The sequence below is a fragment of the Schistocerca gregaria genome, chromosome 2 (assembly GCF_023897955.1).
Source record: "Schistocerca gregaria isolate iqSchGreg1 chromosome 2, iqSchGreg1.2, whole genome shotgun sequence".
NCBI classification, from domain to species: domain Eukaryota; kingdom Metazoa; phylum Arthropoda; class Insecta; order Orthoptera; family Acrididae; genus Schistocerca; species Schistocerca gregaria.
This window is the reverse complement of record NC_064921.1, coordinates 292,016,368-292,043,256: the sequence shown is the minus strand read 5'-3', so window position 1 is coordinate 292,043,256 and position 26,889 is coordinate 292,016,368. Positions and strand designations below refer to the sequence as shown.

The 26,889-nt window shown below is 39.4% G+C and overlaps 1 protein-coding gene across 1 annotated transcript in view; it reads right to left on the bottom strand.

The window, feature by feature from the left end:
• Nucleotides 1–26,274, bottom strand: part of LOC126336897 (probable inactive peptidyl-prolyl cis-trans isomerase-like 6) — a 154,296-nt gene extending 128,022 nt beyond the window's left edge. Inside the window, exons 1-2 of the mRNA XM_050001018.1 lie at nucleotides 26,116–26,274; nucleotides 25,159–25,254 (exon numbers count right to left, since the gene is read on the bottom strand). Coding sequence (XP_049856975.1) covers nucleotides 25,159–25,254; nucleotides 26,116–26,205 — 186 coding nt within the window. The 5' untranslated portion in view covers nucleotides 26,206–26,274. The remainder of the gene's footprint in view (nucleotides 1–25,158; nucleotides 25,255–26,115) is intronic.
• Nucleotides 26,275–26,889: the final 615 nt, after the last annotated feature.

Below are 26,889 nucleotides of genomic sequence, written 5' to 3'. Positions count from 1 at the left end.
TATATGAGCAATAGAAAACAATTTGTTCTACTTAAAACGGAAAGTGTTGTCTACAAATCTGAGATCACTTGCATAAAATATGGTGTGCCCCAGGGCTCGGTGTTGGGATCCCTTCTGTTCTTGATCTATGTAAATGATATTAAATACTGTACTATAAATTCCAAAATTGTTCTGTATGCCAATGACACGTCCATTGTATGTAAAAAGGAATCATGTAATGAACTAGAGGCTGAGTGCAATAATGTGACAAAAGAAACTGTTCAGTTTTTTAATGAAAGCCATTTAAATGTAAGCACCAGTAAAACATGTTTGATAGTTTAACAAAAGTAGTTTGAATACTGAAATTAAATTATACATGGGCAACGAATTGGTAAAGAAAGAGTCTAGTGTAAAATTCCTTGGCATAACAATCCAAAACAACCTGAAATGGGACACACATATTGACTCCCTAGCAACTAAGTTGTCAAAAAATATATTTGCAATCAGTACTATTAACAAGTTCTGTAGAGACACCGTAGTCCTAAAGACTGCATACCATGCTCTTTTCTCCTCTCACTTGAACTACGGTATTGAAATTTGGGGGGCAACAACCAAAGCTAATCTAGATAAGCTACTCATTCTTTAAAAAAGGGGTGTGAGAATAATCTGTGGAGCAAAATATAGGGAATCTTGTCGCAACTTGTTTCCAAAAACAGAGGTGTTAACTGTTATAAACACATACATTCTTAAAGCCATACTGCTTGTGAAAAGACTGCACCCAAACACTTATTCAGATTTCCACCAATACAATACTAGAAATAAAGAAAGATTTTACATTCGCAGCCACAGAACAGCGCTTTACGAAAGGGGGCCTCAGTACGCAGGTATAAAATTAGCTAATGCACTGCCTAGTGCAGTCATGGCTCTTCCTACAATTAAACTGACACACCAACTTAAGAAATTTTTAGTAAAACACCCTTTTTACTCATTAGAAGAGTACCATACTTATATGAAGAACAACAAATGCTTTGTGAAATTATGTGAATAGAAATCAGTAAAAATCTTATTGTAATTTTGTTGTAAATTAATGACGTATTCAGAAGAATGTGTCTTGCGTATTGTACAAATAACTTTAATCATTACTGTTTCTTTGTACATGTGCAGTGTACCATACGATGTTGAATAAAGCTATTATTATTATTATTATTAAAGCAAATAAAACATTACGGATTTCTTTTTTCCAATAGGCTTTTACTTTTGAAGGCAGAGGCGGCTCCTGTATAGGTTTGCAGGTTTGCGCTACCCCCAAGGAATAATTTCGGTCAACTGTGTTTACCGTCTGAGCATTCTGTACTAGTGGAGAAGTAGCGCCCCGTTTATCTCTTTTGAAATGCCCGGGCTCCGAACGCAACGGAGTTGGACGGAATGTGCCGACGGCGACCGCGGGTTGCTCTGTGGCTGCAAATGCGAAATTGGTGTCTCGGAGAGGGTGCGGGGTACTTGCGTTTCGCGACCCGCTGGTCGCGATGCTGATTGGCTGACAGTTAAATTCATGACGTCATATACAGTAGCCAATCAGAAGCATAGGTGATATCTGAGCGAATGCAACATCTTTGCTACACACATTCTCGTATTCACAGTTGATGTGACCGAATATCCTTGCACCTTGTGAGAGTGAGTTATATCGTTGGAATGGCTGGTTCTGTTTCTTGTTATGTATGTGATGGAGAATATTCAGCAAGGAAGCATTTGAATGCTCATTTGAGAAATGTGCATAAAATTCAGCCAGGTGAAGAAGGTACGATAAAGTGACTGCAGCTTTAAATGCAATTTTTTGGCTAAGTTGCGCCTACATGTGAGGCAGGAGCACATGGTTGAGATGGTAAAAGAAATTAGTGAATTTCAAACGAAGGACGGTAAGTAAAGTGTACACTGCCTACTTAAATTAATATCGTCCATTATTATTACATACTTGTCTGACCCGTGGTCATTAGATCTTATGCTTTGAACACATTTGAGTTCTATCCCCATAGCAGACTAGTTCTCATATCGTATGTGTGAGCCCATCTCATCACCCTCTTGAGGTAGTCTCTCTCGCGGCTCACTACTCGATTGATATTCGGATACTATTCGAATACTACTAAAATGCTAAAAGGACAAGCTAAGAATCGTTCTCTACGAACAAACAAACCACTCTAATTCTTTCTTTAACAATAAATGTGTTGTCATCCCTGCCACACGCTGCGACCTAGCAATCGGCTTGACATTGCAAGCTCGCTGACTTGACAGAACACAGCTTTTCTCGACCATCAAGTGTCACATATCGAACACATTTTAACACAAAAGGCTATTAACAACATAATACCTTCATTTTTCTAGCACATACAATTGGAAAATAAGTTGAGGCGAAACAAAAAAGTGATGCACCTTTTTCGGCTAGAAACGGTTTGGGGCATTACAACCTGTCACTTCCATTAAAAAGCTGAATTACCTACACCGCTGAGAAAAGATATTGAGGGGAGAGGAAACATTAGGCGTTCTGTGTTCTTTTCCTAATTGTAGTTTGAATTCCGCAGAAAGAGGGCGGCTTAGCAGCGGATGAAAACCGCACTTCAGCCAAAGGTCGCATTTATTGCATTTAAAAGATATTTAAAATACATACACAGATGACGATAACAGAAGATTTTTGTAAAAACCACATTGGTGTATGAAACTTACGGTTTTTAAATTAAATCAGACGATAATAATCGAAGACTTTTCGTAATAATGATTAAAAAAAAAAAAAGTATGGAAAATACCAAAACTTGTATTGAAAGTGAGAAAGGGGGTGTGACGGGTGTATGAAGTACTTCATAAATGAGAGTAATGAAAGTGGACGGAGATGTTTCTTCGATGCACATGCTTAATGAACGGGAAGCGTGTTTCTTCTCAGATAGTGCGATGTTTGCAGGCAAGGCAGCGTTGACACTCGCAATGTCAGATCACAGCTCTGTCTGTAAGTAAGAAACAATCGTGCAACCACCCGGCCTGTTCCCAGAACTGCACTCCCGACTCGGCGCTGCACTCTAACGCCGAAATAACTCCCATTCCCGCCGCTGAGCGGCGCTGCTGGTAGCTCAGTATTAGAACTCAACACATCGGTCTGACGCCGAAATAAATCCCTTTCCCGGCGCTCTGCGGCGCCACTGGTATCTCAGTCTTACAACGCCGTATAGAATTTAAAAACGGGGAAAGTGCATATAATTGCTGAATGTAAGACAGGAAATTATAATTGCTATATATATTGCTAACTGCATTTACTATTACGGAAACATATACCGGTGCTGAAGAACCAGAAAAACATATCTACCCATTCAACTCACACAATCCTGCGTCTATATAAATGTTTTTGTAGAATAAGTACTTCTGGCAAGGAGCCAACCGTGTTACTAAAGCAATTTTTGGAGGGCCGATGGGCCCCAGAAATGATGTAATCATACTTATGTATCTCTGATATGCATGCGAATAATCCAGTCGTTATTAGGTAATCCTGATATGCAACACGATGTATGCAAATATACTGTCAGGTAATATTATGAGCCGTGTTACTATAGCAATTTTTGGAGGGCCGATGGGCCACACAAATGATGTAATCATAATTACGTATCCCTGATATGCAACAAGATGCATGCGAATAATCCAATCATAATTAGGTATCCCTGATATGCAACATGATGTATGCAAATATACTGTCAGGTAATGTTATGAGATTTAAGAACAATAACGTAATACATGGAGATAAATTAAAAATGTAAGTTAATTTTTTAGCTTTAAGTTCGAGTTGTTGTGATATTTCGAACTACGGTAGGGTGACCAAACGTCCCGGAAAACCGGGATTGTCCCGGTTTTCATCCCGGTGTCCCGAAAATTTGTTTCGGTACGCTCAAAAGTCCCGGAATTCAGTTTTTAAATACATTTCGTGAAGCTTTCTCAAATTTTTGGGATTTCGCTATATTAAAGGAAATACAACACAAGAAATTAATATGTCTTAGCTTATTTGTCCAAAACATCCATTGTCCCATATTAGTAATCACAGTATCAGTATTGATGCACTCAGGCAATAATTTACTTTGGCCAACAAGTAGTAAGTTGTATTATTGTAACAGAGCTATGAAACCGTTCGATTGTCGCGCCACTTACTCACAAACTCATTGTCAGAACAGTGTAGTAGAGATGGGCAAACTGAAACACGTAACTGTTTCGAAACAAATGAAACAGTACAATTTAATGTTTCGATACGCTGTTTCGAAACAGTTGGTGTTTTGTGATCTAATAAACCTACACATTTTATCATCTTGAATGTCTACTGTAAAGTATGTCCATATAAACACAAATGAGGTGCGAGAGCGCTAATCGTATTGCAGAAAGTATGAAACTATTACTTAGGCGTATTGGCAGATTTGTATTTCCTGCACCAAATGCACTGCTTTCGTGTCATGTGACTTCAATTGGCTGAGGACAGCCATAGCTAAAGACAGAAGAACCACCACGAACGGAACTGGAGGTGGGAGCAAACTGCAGAAACTACGGATATGCTACTGGGATTTCCACATTCCGTTAGTATGGAAAATATACCCATCCTTCTAATATCTATGCACACAAAGGGATCATTGTGGATAATAGACACATTGACTATAGATTCACAAATAACGCTAAATAAATCGAATAAATAACAAAATATAACAGAAAAAAAATTTTGTCTTTCAAGGTGTTTCGAACCGTTACTATAAATTCACTATGCTCCCCAGCCCTTCCCGTTCACCATTACACTATGAGTAATATGTCAAACAGATTGCTTGCAATTATACCTACATCAAATTTATGTATATGTCTAATACCTGTCCCTCTATGCCTTTTTTTATTCAAAATGTTGTAGACTTACTTGCGTTTCTTAATATGATTACTGTAAATGAACAGAGAAGTGTATGTTATAAAAAAAGTGTAATTTAACTGAATGATTTTCACATATTTATTATTTTGAATGTGAATAGTATGCGTTGTTTTATTGTTTGGTTAGTGTTTATAAAGCAGATGTTACGCCATTTCGGAATAGGACAGTCAACTAGTAACGAAGCTTGATTTTCGGATATCTTAAGCTTCATGCTATTGCCTGTCAAAAAGATTTCGACACTCTTGAAAGTGTTTCATGAAGTGGTATGTTGTGTTTCAGTACCTGTTCCGAGCCCAAATCTCGTCCGACACAGAGTGGAATGAAACATCACAATACAATTAGTCCGTTCCAAGCATAGGTGGACTGAAATAGCCTTATTTTGAAACAACGATACAGTTTCTGTGTTTTGCTCGAGATCGAATCTGGTCCGGTTATTCGTGACAGGGCCGGAATGAAACACCACTGTTTCGAAACACTTGCGTCTCGCGACCGGCTGGTCGCGATGCTGATTGGCTGACAGTTAAATTCATGACGTCATATACAGTAGCCAATCAGAAGCATAGGTGACATCTGAGCGAATGCAACATCTTTGCTACACACATTCTCGTATTCACAGTTGATGTGACCGAATATCCTTGCACCTTGTGAGAGTGAGTTATATCGTTGGAATGGCTGGTTCTGTTTCTTGTTATGTATGTGATGGAGAATATTCAGCAAGGAAGCATTTGAATGCTCATTTGAGAAATGTGCATAAAATTCAGCCAGGTGAAGAAGGTACGATAAAGTGACTGCAGCTTTAAATGCAATTTTTTGGCTAAGTTGCGCCTACATGTGAGGCAGGAGCACATGGTTGAGATGGTAAAAGAAATTAGTGAATTTCAAACGAAGGACGGTAAGTAAAGTGTACACTGCCTACTTAAATTAATATCGTCCATTATTATTACATACTTGTCTGACCCGTGGTCATTAGATCTTATGCTTTGAACACATTTGAGTTCTATCCCCATAGCAGACTAGTTCTCATATCGTATGTGTGAGCCCATCTCATCACCCTCTTGAGGTAGTCTCTCTCGCGGCTCACTACTCGATTGATATTCGGATACTATTCGAATACTACTAAAATGCTAAAAGGACAAGCTAAGAATCGTTCTCTACGAACAAACAAACCACTCTAATTCTTTCTTTAACAATAAATGTGTTGTCATCCCTGCCACACGCTGCGACCTAGCAATCGGCTTGACATTGCAAGCTCGCTGACTTGACAGAACACAGCTTTTCTCGACCATCAAGTGTCACATATCGAACACATTTTAACACAAAAGGCTATTAACAACATAATACCTTCATTTTTCTAGCACATACAATTGGAAAATAAGTTGAGGCGAAACAAAAAAGTGATGCACCTTTTTCGGCTAGAAACGGTTTGGGGCATTACAACCTGTCACTTCCATTAAAAAGCTGAATTACCTACACCGCTGAGAAAAGATATTGAGGGGAGAGGAAACATTAGGCGTTCTGTGTTCTTTTCCTAATTGTAGTTTGAATTCCGCAGAAAGAGGGCGGCTTAGCAGCGGATGAAAACCGCACTTCAGCCAAAGGTCGCATTTATTGCATTTAAAAGATATTTAAAATACATACACAGATGACGATAACAGAAGATTTTTGTAAAAACCACATTGGTGTATGAAACTTACGGTTTTTAAATTAAATCAGACGATAATAATCGAAGACTTCTCGTAATAATAATAAAAAAAAAAACATTGTATGGAAAATACCAAAACTTGTATTGAAAGTGAGAAGGGGGGTGTGACGGGTGTAAGAAGTACTTCATAAATGAGAGTAATGAAAGTGGACGGAGATGTTTCTTCGATGCACATGCTTAATGAACGGGAAGCGTGTTTCTTCTCAGATAGTGCGATGTTTGCAGGCAAGGCAGCGTTGACACTCGCAATGTCAGATCACAGCTCTGTCTGTAAGTAAGAAACAATCGTGCAACCACCCGGCCTGTTCCCAGAACTGCACTCCCGACTCGGCGCTGCAGTCTAACGCCGAAATAACTCCCATTCCCGCCGCTGAGCGGCGCTGCTGGTAGCTCAGTATTAGAACTCAACTCATCGGTCTGACGCCGAAATAAATCCCTTTCCCGGCGCTCTGCGGCGCCACTGGTATCTCAGTCTTACAACGCCGTATAGAATTTAAAAACGGAGAAAGTGCATATAATTGCTGCATGTAAGACAGGAAATTATAATTGCTATATATATTGCTAACTGCATTTACTATTACGGAAACATATACCGGTGCTGAAGAACCAGAAAAACATCTCTACCCATTCAACTCACACAATCCTGCGTCTATATAAATGTTTTTGTAGAATAAGTACTTCTGGCAAGGAGCGAACCCTGTTAATAAAGCAATTTTTGCAGGGCCGATGGGCCCCAGAAATGATGTAATCATACTTATGTATCTCTGATATGCTAAACGATGCATGCGAATAATCCAGTCATTATTAGGTAATCCTGATATGCAACACGATGTATGTAAATATACTGTCAGGTAATATTATGAGCCGTGTTACTATAGCAATTTTTGGAGGGCCGATGGGCCACACAAATGATGTAATCATAATTACGTATCCCTGATATGCAACAAGATGCATGCGAATAATCCAATCATAATTAGGTATCCCTGATATGCAACATGATGTATGCAAATATACTGTCAGGTAATGTTATGAGATTTAAGAACAATAACGTAATACATGGAGATAAATTAAAAATGTAAGTTAATTTTTTAGCTTTAAGTTCGAGTTGTTGTGATATTTCGAACTACGGTAGGGTGACCAAACGTCCCGGAAAACCGGGATTGTCCCGGTTTTCATCCCGGTGTCCCGAAAATTTGTTTCGGTACGCTCAAAAGTCCCGGAATTCAGTTTTTAAATACATTTCGTGAAGCTTTCTCAAATTTTTGGGATTTCGCTATATTAAAGGAAATACAACACAAGAAATTAATATGTCTTAGCTTATTTGTCCAAAACATCCATTGTCCCATATTAGTAATCACAGTATCAGTATTGATGCACTCAGGCAATAATTTACTTTGGCCAACAAGTAGTAAGTTGTATTATTGTAACAGAGCTATGAAACCGTTCGATTGTCGCGCCACTTACTCACAAACTCATTGTCAGAACAGTGTAGTAGAGATGGGCAAACTGAAACACGTAACTGTTTCGAAACAAATGAAACAGTACAATTTAATGTTTCGATACGCTGTTTCGAAACAGTTGGTGTTTTGTGATCTAATAAACCTACACATTTTATCATCTTGAATGTCTACTGTAAAGTATGTCCATATAAACACAAATGAGGTGCGAGAGCGCTAATCGTATTGCAGAAAGTATGAAACTATTACTTAGGCGTATTGGCAGATTTGTATTTCCTGCACCAAATGCACTGCTTTCGTGTCGTGTGACTTCAATTGGCTGAGGACAGCCATAGCTAAAGACAGAAGAACCACCACGAACGGAACTGGAGGTGGGAGCAAACTGCAGAAACTACGGATATGCTACTGGGATTTCCACATTCCGTTAGTATGGAAAATATACCCATCCTTCTAATATCTATGCACACAAAGGGATCATTGTGGATAATAGACACATTGACTATAGATTCACAAATAACGCTAAATAAATCGAATAAATAACAAAATATAACAGAAAAAAAATTTTGCCTTTCAAGGTGTTTCGAACCGTTACTATAAATTCACTATGCTCCCCAGCCCTTCCCGTTCACCATTACACTATGAGTAATATGTCAAACAGATTGCTTGCAATTATACCTACATCAAATTTATGTATATGTCTAATACCCGTCCCTCTATGCCTTTTTTTATTCAAAATGTTGTAGACTTACTTGCGTTTCTTAATATGATTACTGTAAATGAACAGAGAAGCGTATGTTATAAAAAAAGTGTAATTTAACTGAATGATTTTCACATATTTATTATTTTGAATGTGAATAGTATGCGTTGTTTTATTGTTTGGTTAGTGTTTATAAAGCAGATGTTACGCCATTTCGGAATAGGACAGTCAACTAGTAACGAAGCTTGATTTTCGGATATCTTAAGCTTCATGCTATTGCCTGTCAAAAAGATTTCGACACTCTTGAAAGTGTTTCATGAAGTGGTATGTTGTGTTTCAGTACCTGTTCCGAGCCCGAATCTCGTCCGACACAGAGTGGAATGAAACATCACAATACAATTAGTCCGTTCCAAGCATAGGTGGACTGAAATAGCCTTATTTTGAAACAACGATACAGTTTCTGTGTTTTGCTCGAGATCGAATCTGGTCCGGTTATTCGTGACAGGGCCGGAATGAAACACCACTGTTTCGAAACACTTGCGTCTCGCGACCGGCTGGTCGCGATGCTGATTGGCTGACAGTTAAATTCATGACGTCATATACAGTAGCCAATCAGAAGCATAGGTGACATCTGAGCGAATGCAACATCTTTGCTACACACATTCTCGTATTCACAGTTGATGTGACCGAATATCCTTGCACCTTTTGAGAGTAATGTGTACACTGCCTACTTAAATTAATATCGTCCATTATTATTACATACTTGCCTCACCCGTGGTCATTAGATCTTATGCTGTGAACACATTTGAGTTCTATCCCCATAGCAGACTAGTTCTCATATCGTAGGTGTGAGCCCATCTCATCACCCTCTTGAGGTAATCTCTCTCATGGCTCACTACTCAAATGATATTCGGATACTATTCGAATATTACTAAAATGCTAAAAGGACAAGCTAAGAATCGTTCTCTACGAACAAACAAACCACTCTAATTCTTTCTTTAACAATAAATGTGTTGTCATCCCTGCCAGTAGAGAAAAACAAAAAGTAGTTTTGTCTCTAGTTATGGCACTAAGCGTTCAAAGGATGGTACTGCAAAAACCACCTTCGTATACCACAGAAGTGGCACGTTTTCTTCGAAGTAAGGTGGAAAAGGTTGTGTAAGTCCCAGGGCACTTGCAAGATGTGAAACCATTATGTTGCTGCCACAGAGCTTCATGATGAAGAAAGTGGAATCTATAGTGTCATTTACTACAAAGCACATTTTGGCCATGGCCAGAACATTGCTTTTCTGCATCTCAGTGGTTCTGATAGAGAAGCCATTGCTGGTGAGTATTACCTTAATTGTAGAATTTTGCTGGCGTTTCAGTGATCCCCAAGTAAATATGGTGTGAATGTTTCAGAATCCATTGTCAGGCTTGCTTTCAGTTCTATGTAGTTTACTTTTATTATTTTTGCAGTGAAGGAGCATTGTTTTTTTACTGTTGAGAAATTAATATTGTTATGGATATGTGATCAATAGTAAAAGGTGTGAATATATCGATTGGCAGTTCTTTTGAATACAATTTGTGATGTTAGCATGAAAGCAGTTGTAAAAGACCAGATGTTGTGATGCATATTGACCACAATATTGGTGACTGTAATGCCATGTACTTAGGTGTGTGTGAGAGCAGGTGTAATGCATTACAGTAATGCAATTGTGGAAATAAGTTCTGAAATACTTGTTTGTTGCCCTGTGTTATTGCTTGCATCATTATAATCTATTTAAGAATAGATCATTAATGCATCTAATAGACTAAAGGCAGTACATTTATTGTTTCTTGTCCAGCATGTTAAACATGGTGGATCAGGGCATTTGCAACTACAATAATGGATTTGAGACTAGACAAAAACACCAGTTACAATTCTCTGACATGTACTTGTAGACCTCGTAATCATTTGAAAATAGCCTTGGTAGCTGAAACTGGGAAATATCACATTGCAACAGGTGCTTTAATCAGGCCTGTTCATTCTCCATCCCCAGTGTGTTAATAGCATCTTCAGTACTGTTGGAAGGGTACACTGAATATACTGTTAAGCCATTTGTTAAACTATCTAGTTTATAAGTACTTAGCAACTGTTATATTGCATGAATTTATTTTATTGGGGGTGGTTAACTACAGTGTCCTTTCTGAATAGTGTTTTCATGTACATACACAGAATTGGCCTCTTTGTAGTTGGAGTAATTTTAAAATGTTGCAGGTAAAATTGCTGAGGGGGTCACTTTCCAGAGAATTCTGGATGATGTGCAGGACTCAGTTCATTCTAGCGGAGTGGAGAGGCTGCATCTCCTGATTCGACATGACCTTCATAACATTAAGAGAGACTTCGCCATTGGTGATGATCAGCAGCATAACATTGACATAGTCAGTGTTAGTATGTGGTTGGAGAAAATGAAATACTGTGTTCTCCTCTATAAGAAAGAAGGTGAGGCCAGGGAAGATTTTGATAGGACTGACTCGGTGATAGTGTTAATGACTGACTACCAGAAGCAGTTATTACAGAGATTTGGACAAAATATTGTATGTGTACTCTCCACACATTGTACAAATGTTTAGAAACTGTTGGTGACCACATTATTAGTGGTAGACGATTTTGGTTCAGGTATGCCTGTAGCATTCTGCGTTTTAAATCGGGAGACTACTTCCATAATGACTCATTTCTTTAGTGCTGTGAAAGAGAGAGAGCTGGCTCATAAAAACGTCTTTATTCATGTCCGACGACACTAATACTTTCCGTAGTGCATGGTCACAAGTCATGAGACCTGCAGAAAATAATCTACTGTGTGCTTGGCACATAGACCGCAGCTGGCGGAATAATTTGAAGACAGTCCATGGCAATGAAGAAAAGAAAGCACTTGTGTACAAAGCTCTTTGTACATTGCTTGAAGAAGCGGACATAGGCAATTTTAATGAGCTGCTGGAATCGTTCGTTGGGCAGCTTCAAGCAGATGAAGGTACAAGAGACTTTGGTGTATATTTCTAGTCAAATTACTTATTCCAGCCTCAGTAGTGGGCATACTGTCACCGTCGCAATCTGGGTATAATTACAAATATGCACCTTGAAGCAATGCATAGAGTTTTAAAATATTGTTATCTAGAGGGAAAAACAAACAATAGAATTGACAGACTACTTGTTGTGTTGAAATTGGTGCGTGATAAACTGTGTGCTTGAATGGTTAAACTGTATAAGGGTGGCCATTCATATAGAATACATCTTACTGAAGCTCGTCATAAAGCTTCATGTAGTATTAAGGAGGATTACAGTCAATACTGATGGTACAAAGTTTCATGTGAAATTCCAAACACATTGTGGTGTAACACATACTGTGATTTTAAATAACATTGAACGTAAATTGGAGTGCAAGTTGAAGTGCTCCAAATGTAATATATGTATACATGCTTTCAGTTGTTCTTGTGCGGACAGTTTAATTCATTTGAACATATGCAAGCACATTCATACAGTGTCAATGACGTATGCATTACATTCAAGTGCCACATTTACACCAAGTGAAGCAACGGTGACTGAAGAGGCTTCTGCCATTTTGTGTTCACTGCAAACAAATACTGATGATCATGAGAACACATCTCTGGCCCGAGAACTAGTGTCCACATACCAAAGTTTGATTAACTATGTCAGTTCAGGTAAAGTGTCCACAGAAATCCTGAAGTCACTACAGAAGGATGCAGCTCATTCGCTGTCTCTTTTTCAAACAGGCTGCAGGGAAGCTCCACAATGCCCCAGCAACGAGAAGGTAAAAGTGCAACGAAGACCTGGTAAATGTAACAAACAGCCAAAGAGCAGTTTGAAGAAACCAACTCTTGCTGAAAAAGAAAATATTGTTTCGGCACTGAGGCAGCCTGAAAGTGAAATAATAAATGTTCACGTAGATTCTGACCATAATTACTGTCGGTACTAAGTTTTAGATGTGTATGTGCTTCTGTACATTCCATGGTTTGTAGGCTTACTGGGGAAACTCGCCATGTAAAACAAAGAGTAACGCATTGTGCTTGGTACCCCTGTAGGTGATGTGGAAACCCAACTGATATTAATAAAGAAAATAAAAACGTTTGCAGTGTTGTCTTTCAATTAATACCTTTATCCTTTTATTTGCATGTGCAATTAAAACCTTTATTTGAAATACTACTTGATTACATTAAAATGAATTGCTGTGTAACTAGTGGAGAAAATTGACGTCTGCAGAGCTTGTGTGGCATGAATTTGAAGACCCTTATCACATGATGTACTGAAGTCTGTTGCAACAATACATTGCAAAATAAAATTGCTTGCATAAAAATTAAAAAGATATTTTTCACTTCTGAATCACATTCCAGTTTGGTTCATTACTAAGAGTTCAAGAGAATAAAATTCAGTGCACTTAAGCTAAGTATCTGATGCTCCCTTATATTTATTTAAAAGCTCTGAATGTAGCAACTTCCTGAAAAATTTTGTATGTGCATTCCTACAGTCATTGACCAACGAAATTTGAGGTAAAGAATTTCACACAGTGTTCAGTCTGAGGAAACAAGGTACAATTACTGAGCAGGTTAGTGCGGTTAGTATGATTTACAGAATACTGAGAATTGTAAAGACAAGTGGGACACTATTTTCTTCACTACAATTAATCATTTCCTTTTCAGTATCATTCCAAGCTGCTTTAGAATTATTTTTAGAGTTTGTAGTCTAGTCTCATGTGCTTTACATCTAGCAATTATATTTTTAGATTTATATACCTTTTGACATTCATCTTTCAGAATAGGAGTTTTTATGTAGATTGATACTGTGCAATGCTTGGTTGGCAGAATTTACCAACCAGCAGATAGCAAAGAGGAAAACTTTAAACTATTTTGGAGTCATTCGCTCAATTTTTATTGGTACAGAAGATGCTGTAACTGATTCTTTCTAGTCAGTACAGCAGTTGTTATAAGTTGGCCTTTAAGAGACTTTACTGTAATGTAGTGAAGTATTTCATCATTACTGCATGAAGGTAATCCTATTTTCATGGGTCTTAATTGTGCGCTTTCTTTCACTGAATATTCTTTACAAGTTGTCAGTGGCTTTCTTTTTTTAAACGGACAATAAATGTGTCTGAGCTGCAGTAACTGTACTTACAGTAAAGATGTTTCACTTGTTTTTTGTTCACACTTCACTGATGAGAACACCTCATTCCTGTTATTGCAGTTTTAGAACAATTTTCAGAGTGAAAGTGGAATTTGCATTTGCTATGCTGGTCACTTTCTTCCTTTTTTTAGCTACACATATTTCTGAACATTATATGTTTCAAATGTAAGAATTTTACTTCAAAATGGACACTATGCTGCTAGTATATTGAGAGCAATAGAAGTAATTGATTCTGAGACACCAGAGATTGTGTGAAAGTGGACTGCAAGAAAATGTAATAAAGATGTACAATGTTCTTCTATTTGTAAGGTATATGTGACCATTCAGACTTTCCATGTAGTAATTCCATGGAAATGCTTTAATTGCTAAAAACTTTGTACCCACAATTTACTTAGGCAGGTTCATATGAGTTAGCAATACAAGAAAAACACACCGTCTCGTACACAATTGCTGGTAGGCAACATTTGGAACAGAAGAGCTTCATGTCGGACTGAAGACAGCAAACTTGAGGATTGTATTGTTTTTAACTTGCACCAGATGGCATTGATGTCAAAGACATAGCTTTTATAATACACAAAACAATGTAAATATTCCAGCCACATTTTTGGATACAAGAAACTTGCATTGTTTCAGTGGACAGGGACATAAGGGAGGCAAACTTGCTATATATTTAAACAGAAAGGTAAAGGATACCACTTTGTGGACAGACAGAAACATACAGAAATTGTCTTGAAGTGGTGGCTATACAGAGAAAGGAAGAAGAGCTTAATACTAGGGCAGTACTGATCTCCAAGTTGTCAGATAAGACATTTTCTCAAGTAACTGCATGTACTACTAGAAAAGGATATCAGAGAATTCCCTTAAATAATAGTAGTAGGTATAAAAACACTGGAAGGCAGTTCTCATTCAAGAGACTTATATGATCTAATCAGATCTTGACAACCTAAATTGACAGAGGGGGGGCTGCTGTTCCACCATTAGCAACACTGGTAAATTATGTCATCAGTCTATACAAAAAGTTCATGTATTAAATATTAATTTCAGACCACTGCAAGTTGTTGATAGAAATAATTGACAAATCAAAACACAATGCATTTACATTTATGGATGTAACACAGTAAAAATAAATAAATATGTTACATTTAGCTCAGAAAAATGTAGTACTAATAAAATTTTATTGTCATTCAGCTTGTTAAAAGCAATAGACAAAGTCAAGAAAATACATTTCCCAGTGTATTTTAGTTTGTGTGAAATTACTTGCGTCTCGACTACTCTTGCGACCCGCTGGTCGCAATGCTGCGCTTCCGATTCGCTACTGTATATGACGTCATGAATTTAACTGTCAGCCAATCAGCATCGCGACCGGTGGGTCGCGAGACGCAGGTGTGCGGGGTGCGGGGGCAATGCCTGGCAACACTGTACTCGTATGCGGGCTTGTGTGTATAAACACCTCACTCGGGCCACCCCGCCAGCCGAAACGGAACTATCGGATCAAATTGGGATTCTCGTGCCACCTTGCCAGTTCAGGTGTAGCTGTGAGCGCACTATTTCCTGTGCGTTGTGTTTGTTATTTTGGCGTGGGCTACAGTAAATTTTGACGCTCAAGTGACAAGTGAATAAGTGAAATTATGAATCCGGTAATTCCATTGCTCTCTGAACCCTTCAGTTCACAGAAGTTTAAAGAAAAATTAGAAATCAAGAGGCTAGGTAGGCCGACTCCTGCTTTAACAATTTCAATAGGAAATTTAACTCTGAATTGTACAACAAGCATGAATGGCTGTGTGGTTGTGACATGAAAAATGCCTTATATTGTTTTCCTTGTTTATTATTTGGAGGAGATCTTTCATGGTCTAAACACAGAGTCTGTGACATTCAACACTTCCATGACAAAATTAGAAAATACGAACTTTCTTCAGTCCATATAAATAACGTTTTGAAAATGGCAAGTCTAGGCAATGTTAATATAGCTACCCAATTAGACAGTGTGTACAAAGGGTTCGTGACATTACACAATCAAAAAGTTACCGATAATAGGTACATAATTAATCTAATTGTTAACTGTATTCGTTTCTGTGGAACTTGCCCTTAGAGGACATAATGACACTGAATCATCTTCCAGTCCTGGTGTTTTTCGTTCCTTGATTAATTTTAGTGCAGATTTCGACTCTGTATTAAAATAGCATTTAAAGGAAACTACAGTTTTCAAATGAACCTCAAAAACCACCCTGAATGAACTCCTCCAGTGCATGCTTCAAGTCTGCCAAGAGGAAATTAGAAAGGAAATTAAGGGTACTGAGTTTTTGGCCGTAATAGGTGACGAAGGCAGTGACGTAGCCTGTATTTTCCAGATGGTTATAATACATAGGTACATCATTAACAGAAAACCAGTTGAAAGATTTTGTGACTTCGTAACACCAGAAAATCATGATGCCCAGTCTTTGGTAACGTCCATCATCGAATAGATAAATAATCATTTGGGGAATTGTCCACAATAGCGTAAAGATATGATGGTGCAGCAGTCATGAGTGGTAGGTCACATAGGGTGCAGGCTCTTGTTAAGGAAAAGTTGCGCAATGCTTCATACCTTCATTGTTATGCCCCCCAGTTGAACCTCATTATGCTTAAAGCCGCTTCCATTAATAAAATTGTGTGAATATTCTTCACTAAACTTCAGCGACTTTGCAGCTTCTTTTAGCATCTCCTCAAAGAACAGCAGTTCTCAGCGAAATAGCACGAAAACGACTGCCACGTTAAGTGTCTACTCGGTGGAATTTTCAGTAAAGGAGCATCAATACCGTTTTCGAATATAGTGAAGATATTGTCACGTGCATGAATAATACGAGCCAGGGAGCAAAACTGCGTAATGAGAACACGATCCTGCAAGCCTATGGCTTAGTAACAATTTTGAAGGTTGAAAAGTTCATTTTTTGGGTTTCATTTTTTCGTAAAATCATGATCCATGTGTATATTTCGTATAACTAGCTACAAAAAAGGGACATTGACACAACCTGCGCACAAAATCAGCTGACAGCTTTTGAGCGTGAAATTGCGAACATTAGGGAAGAAGTGAGTGACAATTCAACAGGTTTATGCGAGTACCTACCATAAAAGAGGGAGAACTGAAGATGGCACAACGGTGTGTAATCTGTAGTGTCGCAGAATAGTAAAGAGTTGGAAACGTGAAATATTGTCAAAGTTTTCTTGCCTATGCCGAGAGCCAGAGGTTAGGCAAGAGCTAAGAGGATTGCGCATATATCGGAATGTGTCGTCACTCAGGGGCAATGGCCTGGTTACGCACAACAGGTGAGAGACAGTTGCTTAGCATGCGGGTTTGTGTTAGACGGAGACTTTCGTAGAGTACAAGACAGAGGTATAGCGTCAGCTGTACTGCATTTCACAACTTCGCGTTAAGTGTGTTGCAACAACGCATAACTCTGTAGCAAGAACACCTAAGGGGTGAGTACGACAGATGAATCAGCAGTATAAGTGGAATGAATGTGGTCATTACAAACAAGCATGACGTCAGGATGTCGCTCATGCTTCCTTTAAATACGTCAGCTTTGATTGCACTCGCAGTTAGACTTGCAGTTAGAGGTGTACTGGGTCGCTGTGTAGCACTCAGCTCGGTGATCGACATGTTAATCTTTATTAAGGAGATGTTGCAGGAAGAGCAGCCCATCCAGCAGCAGATGTGAGGGGACAGTACCAGCCTTGGTTCTCCCTGCTGCCACTGTCAATCATAAACCCAGGTTTAGCAGACATCGCAGCAGACTCGCTCGCCGCCAATGCTGGCAACATCAGTGAGCAGTCGTCGAGATCGTGCGGGGCCTAGGCCCTGTGCATCTGCCTTCACAACCGGGTGAGCCGACGACGCTGGGGGACTGCAGCCCATTCTGCCCGCCCACCGCGGGCGAGCCACCAGGAGGAGCAGAGAAGAAGACGGGGTGGGATAGAGTACACTCCACACTATGAGACCGCTTCTAGTGCCGACAGTGCCGGGGACTCCAACGCGGAACCTCTCGCTGTCCGCAGCAGAGCCGCTCCCCAGCTGGGCACCGCCATCCATGCGCAGCTGAAGTAAGGACATTCCTCCGCTACATCACAGCACTCAGTGCTGCGCAAGCAAGACTGCGCTGCCCGGATCTGGTGTCATCGCTACGAGTCAGCGAGGACTCGGGGAAGCCATTTCCTAGCACCCTGACAACTAGAGAGGTCATCCAGTCCACCGTAGGCGACCGGGACCACCAGGGCGCCTACAATTCTACTGCAGGAGGCAAAAGAAGTAGGTTATGTCATAAGTTATGAGGCAAAAGAAAGATTCAAGTTCACTAGACACCTAGTTGCAGCCCGTCTCTTTCAACCAGAGAAATTCGATACTTACTCTTCAAGTTTTCCAGAAACTTCTTTCAGAGCTGCTATTGAATGCTACTCTTTTTTGGAAGCAAAGAAACTTTTAACAGAGCTCTCTGTTATTTATGGAAGAGAGGAGTTCAAAAGCATGTGTGGAGCTTTGAGCTTTCTGGATTACACAACAGACAATAATCTTTGTGATACACTGACGCGAATATGTGAAGCTCCTGAAAGCGATAATTACAATTACAATGACCACATCAGAAGCAGAACGTTGTTATTCTTCGAAGAAACGCATCAAAACCTTGTTGCAGAATAGTATGGACCAAGAAAAACTATCAGCACTCTCTATTGAACGAGACCTAGTTTTATGAAATGGAGACTTCAATCGAAGAGCAATTGAAAGATTTGCAAATATAAAGGAAAGGAGGATAGAGTTCCTGTACAAGTGATCACCACCACATCCAAATTCAGCGATAAAATCGAACGGCGTTAACATTAGTCCTGCTGAAAAAGATTAGTAAGGCATGCCTACCACTTCTTGAGTACATAGAGCTGCAGTTAATTTCTTTTATTCTGAAAAAGTAATACTTTTTTCTGTGTACACCTTTTGGTTTTATTATGAGTAGAAGCAGGAGTGAAATGAGCGAGCGGTCTGTTTTTATCAGACATTACAAAAACGTGGGCAGTGTACTGATTTTCTCTCTTTTATTGATGTTTTCTTCGTGAGCAAAGTGCACCACTAACTTCTTTGGTCACGAGCCACCATTGTTCGAAGGTATGAACGAAGTTTTTGCATCTCTCTTATCATGTATTATACTTTGTAGCTTATTTTTACAGTTACTTTCTCGTAAACCCAAAACACATATGTATGGTACATTAAATGGAAAAATTGAACTACATCGACATAGAATCGGATGATTCAGATGAATGAGGGTCCATTCTAGTGTACGATTCCACTCCTCGGCTAAGCGCAATGACGTCATATCTAAGGCAGAAAGCCTACATAGAGGCGATTTTTTAAAGCAACTGATAATTTTCGTAAACAAACGAATATAGCTTACGATAAGATTACAATCACAGTTCATGTGATTAATTACTTAGCCGCAAAGTATACCGACAAAAATTAAAGGTAACGAGAATAAATAAGAACAGAAGTTATATGCCCGAAATAAATTATTACCGTAATTTGTGTGAGTAAGAAAAGCCAAGAACCTTTAAATACATTACAGTACAGTGCATGATGAATTCATAATACTGTGAAATAAAATTAACTTTTAATAACAATTATTAAATCTAACGAGTCTAGTATACAAGAAACCAAAATTCCCAAATGTTGGGTGCAGCAAACACTGGAATCGTAGCTAGAATTGACCTATATAGGTTAATTCTAGCTACCGATTCCAGCCACCCCCAGTTCGTTGTTTAGACCATTTTAACGTCAAGTGTTTGCACTAAAGTGTTACAGGATTTCTACAAATGTAGGGGAGAGTGGGGGAATTACACACACCTAAGGAAAAATCGGTGTGAACCATTCCTTACGTCATTAAAACCTACGAAAATAAGTACATACCATACAATGGACATTTCTCCACATATTCCAATCGTCTGTAAATACACTCCTGGAAATGGAAAAAAGAACACATTGACACCGGTGTGTCAGACCCACCATACTTGCTCCGGACATTGCGAGAGGGCTGTACAAGCAATGATCACACGCACGGCACAGCGGACACACCAGGAACCGCGGTGTTGGCCGTCGAATGGCGCTAGCTGCGCAGCATTTGTGCACCGCCGCCGTCAGTGTCATCCAGTTTGCCGTGGCATACAGAGCTCCATCGCAGTCTTTAACACTGGTAGCATGCAGTGACAGCGTGGACGTGAACTGTATGTGCAGTTGACGGACTTTGAGCGAGGGCGTATAGTGGGCATGCGGGAGGCCGGGTGGACGTACCGCCGAATTGCTCAACACGTGGGGCGTGAGGTCTCCACAGTACATCGATGTTGTCGCCAGTGGTCGGCGGAAGGTGCACGTGCCCGTCGACCTGGGACAGGACCGCAGCGACGCACGGATGCACACCAAGACCGTAGGATCCTACGCAGTGCCGTAGCGGACCGCACCGCCACTTCCCAGCAAATTAGGGACACTGTTGCTCCTGGGGTATCGGCGAGGACCATTCGCAACCGTCTCTATGAAGCTGGGCTACGGTCCCGCACACCGTTAGGCCGTCTTCCGCTCACGCCCCAACATCGTGCAGCCCGCCTGCAGTGGTGTCGCGACAGGCGTGAATGGAGGGACGAATGGAGACGTGTCGTCTTTAGCGATGAGAGTCGCTTCTGCCTTGGTGCCAATGATGGTCGTATGCGTGTTTGGCGCCGTGCAGGTGAGCGCCACAATCAGGACTGCATACAACCGAGGCACACAGGGCCAACACCCGGTTCATGGTGTGGGGAGCGATCTACTACACTGGCCGTACACCTCTAGTGATCGTCAAGGGGACACTGAATAGTGCACGGTACATTCAAACCGTCATCGAACCCATCGTTCTACCATTCCTAGACCGGCAAGGGAACTTGCTGTTCCAACAGGACAATGCACGTCTGCATGTATCCCGTCCACCCAACGTGCTCTAGAAGGTGTAAGTCAACTACCCTGGCCAGCAAGATCTCCGGATCTGTCCCCCATTGAGCATGTTTGGGACTGGATGAAGCGTCGTCTCACGCGGTCTGCACGTCCAGCACGAACGCTGGTCCAACTGAGGCACCAGTTGGAAATGGCATGGCAAGCCGTTCCACAGGACTACATCCAGCATCTCTACGATCGTCTCCATGGGAGAATAGCAGCCTGCATTGCTGCGAAAAGTGGATATACACTGTACTAGTGCCGACATTGTGCATGCTCTGTTGCCTGTGTCTATGTGCCTGTGGTTCTGTCAGTGTGATCATGTGATGTATCTGACCCCAGGAATGTGTCAATAAAGTTTCCCCTTCCTGGGACAATGAATTCAAGGTGTTCTTATTTCAATTTCCAGGAGTGTAGTTATAAACAGTACCTTAATTTTGAACATTAAAAAAAAGTGCAAATGCGTAGTATTCCCCACCCCTGGGGGCAATGACACACAAAGTACTGGGTAATAACATGTAAAACAAACAAACCATAAAAATGTACAGTACTTGCTATTTTTATTTTCTTATTATTTACTACAAATAGTAAACAGTATATTTAAGGACTAAATAATGTAATTCTACAAACATATCTTATAATTTTCGTTTTTTACATTTTTATTGATGTGAAAAGAGTTCATTTTCTCACACAGCAAAGATCGCACTTGTAACCTTGTGGAGTGTTCCAGCCACTACATTCTTCATGACTCCATCTGCCACAAGAAATACATCGGTACTATAGTTTTCCATCTTTCCCAAACTCTCCACTAACTAAACAGACATCCTCTGAAATCGCCAATGGATCAATATCATTCATTTCATCATCATCACAAATGTTCTGCAAGTCCAGATTTAGGTCATCCTCACTGCTACTTTCACTTTCTTGGTGGTGTTTCTTCTTATATAATGCCTGCTCCTTCTTCGAGGCTTTTTTAAGTTGCAGATTTCTGCACTTATTTGAGATTTCTTGTTTCCATCAGCTTTCTGTTTTATGGCTGCTTTTTGTTTCTTTATTGATAACTCCGTTAGCAGTTTATTCTTCACTGGAGTTGCTGTAAGTATCACTGACTTTCCCTTAGGATTTCCCTTGGCTTGTTTCGTCTTAGGAAGAACTTGCTTTTGTTTTGTAACAGGAGATATGTCAAATACACTAACGTGCTTGACACATGCACTTTTAGTTGATGTTGGTGTGACCTCTTCTAGGCCTACTAGAAGTGGAACATCTTATGGTTAAGGTCCAGGAAAATGTTCTTGACTCCTTTTGGGGATATGTTTGTAGATGCAACCACTTAATTTCCATTTGTTGCATTCGGAACCTCTTCATCTTCAAGGACAACATCTGTGAAGATCTCATACTGTAGTAAGTCGTCATGCTGAAATTTGTTTGGATTGAAAGGGCAAATCCCACATGCCTTAAACCCTGACAGCTCTTTGTCCATGGTAGCGACCTTAATATATGCCTTATTAAAAAATTCTGCTAACTCATATGGTGTAATTTTTTTTATTACATCTGTGACTTCATAAACATGTCACATTCACAATTGAAGTCTGATTTCAAACAAGAAAAGAATGTAACATAGTGGTTGAAGCTTGTGAGGATTGTGTGGAGGTATGGTCACCATGACAATAGAATGTTTTTTTTTTACAAAATTCAAAAATATTAAGTGAAATGTGGCTGCTGTGATTATCTAAAATAAGTAGCACAGGGTCATCAATAGTTGATTTTACATTGTTCTAAAATGTTGGATCCATTAGAAAAATAATGACTCATTGGACCAGCCATTGACGGAACAACCATATATTGCTCCAACTGGTCCACCTTTAGTCTACCTGGGGAAGATAAACAAACATAGGGAGGATGTAGGTACAGGCAGCACTGAAACAAAATATCACAGTCACATTTTTCCCCCTTTCCCACGACATGGCCCCACCTATTTGTTTAACACCTTTAGGAGCCAAAATTCGCACGGGCTTTTTTACAGTATTTATGTCCGTTTCATCGGCGTTGAACACTCGCCCCTCTTTAAATTTATATTTTTCAAAGATTTGTACTAAGTTTTTTTTTTTTAAATATGCATTAACCTCTTCTTCATTAAATGCCTGTATTCTGTTAATGCTAGTTGCTTCAGGTTTTCTCATGCTAATACTTGGGTTTCTTTTTAAAAATAGAGCTAGCCAATCCTTTCCAGCTGACCTAGATGACTTATCAAAATTGTTTGCAATGTTGTTAGCCTCTGCATACTCAAATGCAATCTTTTGCAGCTGGGTGCATTTAATGCCATAGAACAGTTTGGTCATTGTAATAACATGATCCCTAATCTCATTTTCCTGTTCTGTCGAAAATGTTGGGTTTCGTCCAAGTTTTGGACCCTCTGTATTTTTAACGTTCATTCTCGTTCGTAGAGTAACTTCATAAATCCCGAAAGCTCTTGATACTTCTCTTATTTTTCTTCCAGATTTGATGGCATCAAGAGCCTTACAAAGTTCCTCTTGCATCCAATTTGCTTTCTGGGTTTTTCTTTTATAATACCTACCCATCTGAAATTATATTAAAAAAACCTCGTTAGTATTGAAAATATAACCTGCAAGGGGGATTACCACGCACTTCAACAGCTGTGTGGCATTACCTCACTGTAAGTTCGATGACTAACCTAAGCATAACTCGGCACCTAATTCAAATAGTGGGACAAATCTACAATTAAATTATAGGTTTCATCTAGGGTTAGCAGTTGATATGCACGAATTACATTAAAGCAACTTATAGTAGCACTTACCTTGCCAAAGTTACATGACACACACCAAAAATAAACAATACTTCACTGTTCCAACAACTCCATTAGAAAACGGCTGGCATAAGCCGCATAGTAGTTGTTACTCCTGCCGGCAGGGTGTAGCACCAACTGGGAACAGCTTGCGCCATTCAAACAGCGTAAATCAGCCTGCGTGGGATTACCCACATGCGTGTAATTCCCCCACCTTCCCCTACTACTCTCTTCACTACTTTGAAAAGGAGAAAAATTTGGAAGCTGTACCTACAATATTAATTATCTTTTCGTGGTAGCTCTAATATCAATAAGAAATCTATATATCCTATAAAAACATAGTCCATAGATCTGCAAAAACGTCCAAAATTGTGAACCACCGAACAGTAGGATTCGGTATCTAGAACTGACCTCTTATACAGGTCAATTCTAGTTACTTTTTCCAGCCATTCAGTGCTGCATTAATTAGTTTTTTCAGTAGGTGTGTGCACTAAAATGTATGCTAACGGAATTTCTGCACTCGTAATTGCTCTCTGCACCACTGCAAAAAAGTTACTAATATTGGAGTCAGTAACTGGAATTGACCTGTATAGAAGCTTAGTTCTAGTTAACGATTCCAGTTTTTGCTATACACCGCAGTAGTTTTAGAGAGTAATTAGAAATGCTATTACGTTTCAATGCATACAACTCCTGTAAAAGTAATTTACATATGAATCATGGAGCGGTTGAAATCGATAACTGGAATTTACTTATGTAGGTTCTTTTTAGCTATCGATTACAATATTCGTTAGTTTTTGTAGGTGTTCGTTAATTGTGTATTGACTTTTCTTCTAGAATTGTGTCTCAGTTACCCCATATTTCATCCTACTGTTTCGTATTTGATGCCATTTCATTTTCCCTGTTTTTCTGTTACATTTTAGTTTCTCCCCGGCCAAAATCCCGACTTTCCTGCCTTCTTACATTACATTCAAGAATTAATAGCAAACTTTATGCTATTTTATAGCGGAATGACTTTACCATGCTCTTTGCTGTAATGCAATTTAAAGGTTCTCTCTTGTTTTCTACTAGCATAAATTACGAGAAAACGTCTTATCACACATGAAAATTTGCTTTTAATTCTTGCTCTCAATTATTTCTGTTATCTTCAATTCGTTTCATTATAAATCATGACTAAATAAATAACTGTGTGACTGTGATTGATTATTGTATGCTACATTCATTTACGTGTACGATCCATTGCTTTTATAAATTGCTATTCGTTGCGTCTTTGCCTTAGGTGTGACGCCATCGCTCATAGCCGACGAGTCGAATAGGACACTACACTTAATCCGAAATAGCGGTATGGTACTTCCAAATTTATTAATCACAACCTTTTAATCCCGTCTGTAAACATTAAGTAGTAATTTTATGTTACCAAATAATTCAAAAAATGTAGCTCTTAATGTTCGTTTTTACTTACGCGCCTCTGCCTCATGATGAATTCCTCCCAGTCAAACTCCAGCATACCACGAATAACAGGTTTTGAGAAGAGGTAAGGAAGATGGCGATGTAGACGCTAAAGAAACAGAAGTTATTAAATAAAACAATTTTGAACTGCGCAATATTGTTACTGTATGCTACCAACTATTTTCCATGTTCTAGACACTATAGTATACAGTCTTTTGAACAGATGTGCTACATACATTTGCATGGAAGCATGTAGCTCTGTCTCTTTCACGGTGTTAACTTATAAAAAGTAATAGGAATCCATGATTAGTCACCATCTGACCACAAATCACGATGACTGGTCAGGGTTATTCTCCTCGACAGATTCCGGGATGTGCTGGGACGGCTTACTTCTTGGGACAAACAAGTGCCCTCGTGCCAGTGGAGTATTGATCGAACTATTCTGTCACGAACTTCAACTATACAATATCTCACTGATAGCACAGATCCCAAAATAAAGTTAACCAAAACGTAAGTGCACGTTATTAACCCCGATAAACCTAAAAATGCATCTTTAAAGAGTGATGGCTGAAGAATGACAGACCTAATTTAATCGAAATCAAATATTCCTCAGACAGTAATGTTGCCCATAGTTTCACGCGCTTTTCGAAGCTATGTGCCACTGGCATACACCACTATATATATTGTATAGTAACTCGCATTCCTGGTGAACTTTGCCCTTTCTTACGCCGTTTGGATTGGGACAGGGTGCTACACGGTCTGCTCAGGGATTAAATTACCGCGACTGATATCACTAATTCAAAAACTAAGCACACTTTTGTTTACTTATTTGTTTGGAAATGTGGTCGTTAATATTAAATGTTACTAGTAAACATATAAACGGCTATATTGAAGAACGTGACAACAAAGGATCAAGAGCCTGACAGACAGCTTTTAACATTTTCAGATTTCGCAAACTTTATATACTTACCTCGACACACAATTTGGCTTTCTGATATTCCACCGAAGTGATTAGACCAATAACATTTATCTGTACGGCAGTATTGTCTTCTGACTCCATGGCAAGCACTGTACATTACTTCTGTTCTTCCTCTTCTCGTACCACGATAAACAAACAAAAACAAATGAAATGATTTCGGAGAAGACGAAAAATCCATGGAAATTTATTGTTAGACCCTCCCCCCCCCCCCCCCCCAGAAAAATCTAATATTTCTGCGTTCTGGGTTGATTTATTCAGATTTATCTTAGGTGCATTCTGATTCTTTTATTTATTTATTTTTTTCTGTCTCGGTCGGTTGAACCCAGAGAACAAAGAACCTCGTTCTTCCCTCTTTCCTCAAATCGAATTAGATATATAAATCTTATAATAGAAGGGAATTTAGGGTTGTCACCTATCCCGATTTCGCAGAGCACTTTGCTGCTTTACTACAAATGCACCCTGTCCGTGCATGAGTATGGCGGGATTCCTTCAAGTCCCGATGTTTTTGGTTTATTTTTACAGTTTTACTTTTTATGTCATATTGTTATTCTTCCTAGCCAAAGCCAATATGTGTGAAATACACGAAAGAGCAACAAAACAGTAGGTTTAAATGCCAGTTCTTCCACAGCCATGTATTCATAACAAGAAGTGGTTTTATTTACTGTTGTTCAGTGTTTGCAGTTTAGTTTTGGTGTGAGGATAAAAACTGACGAATATCAGTACGAATGACCTGCTTAATACATTAAGTGCTGCCTCTTGTTTGAA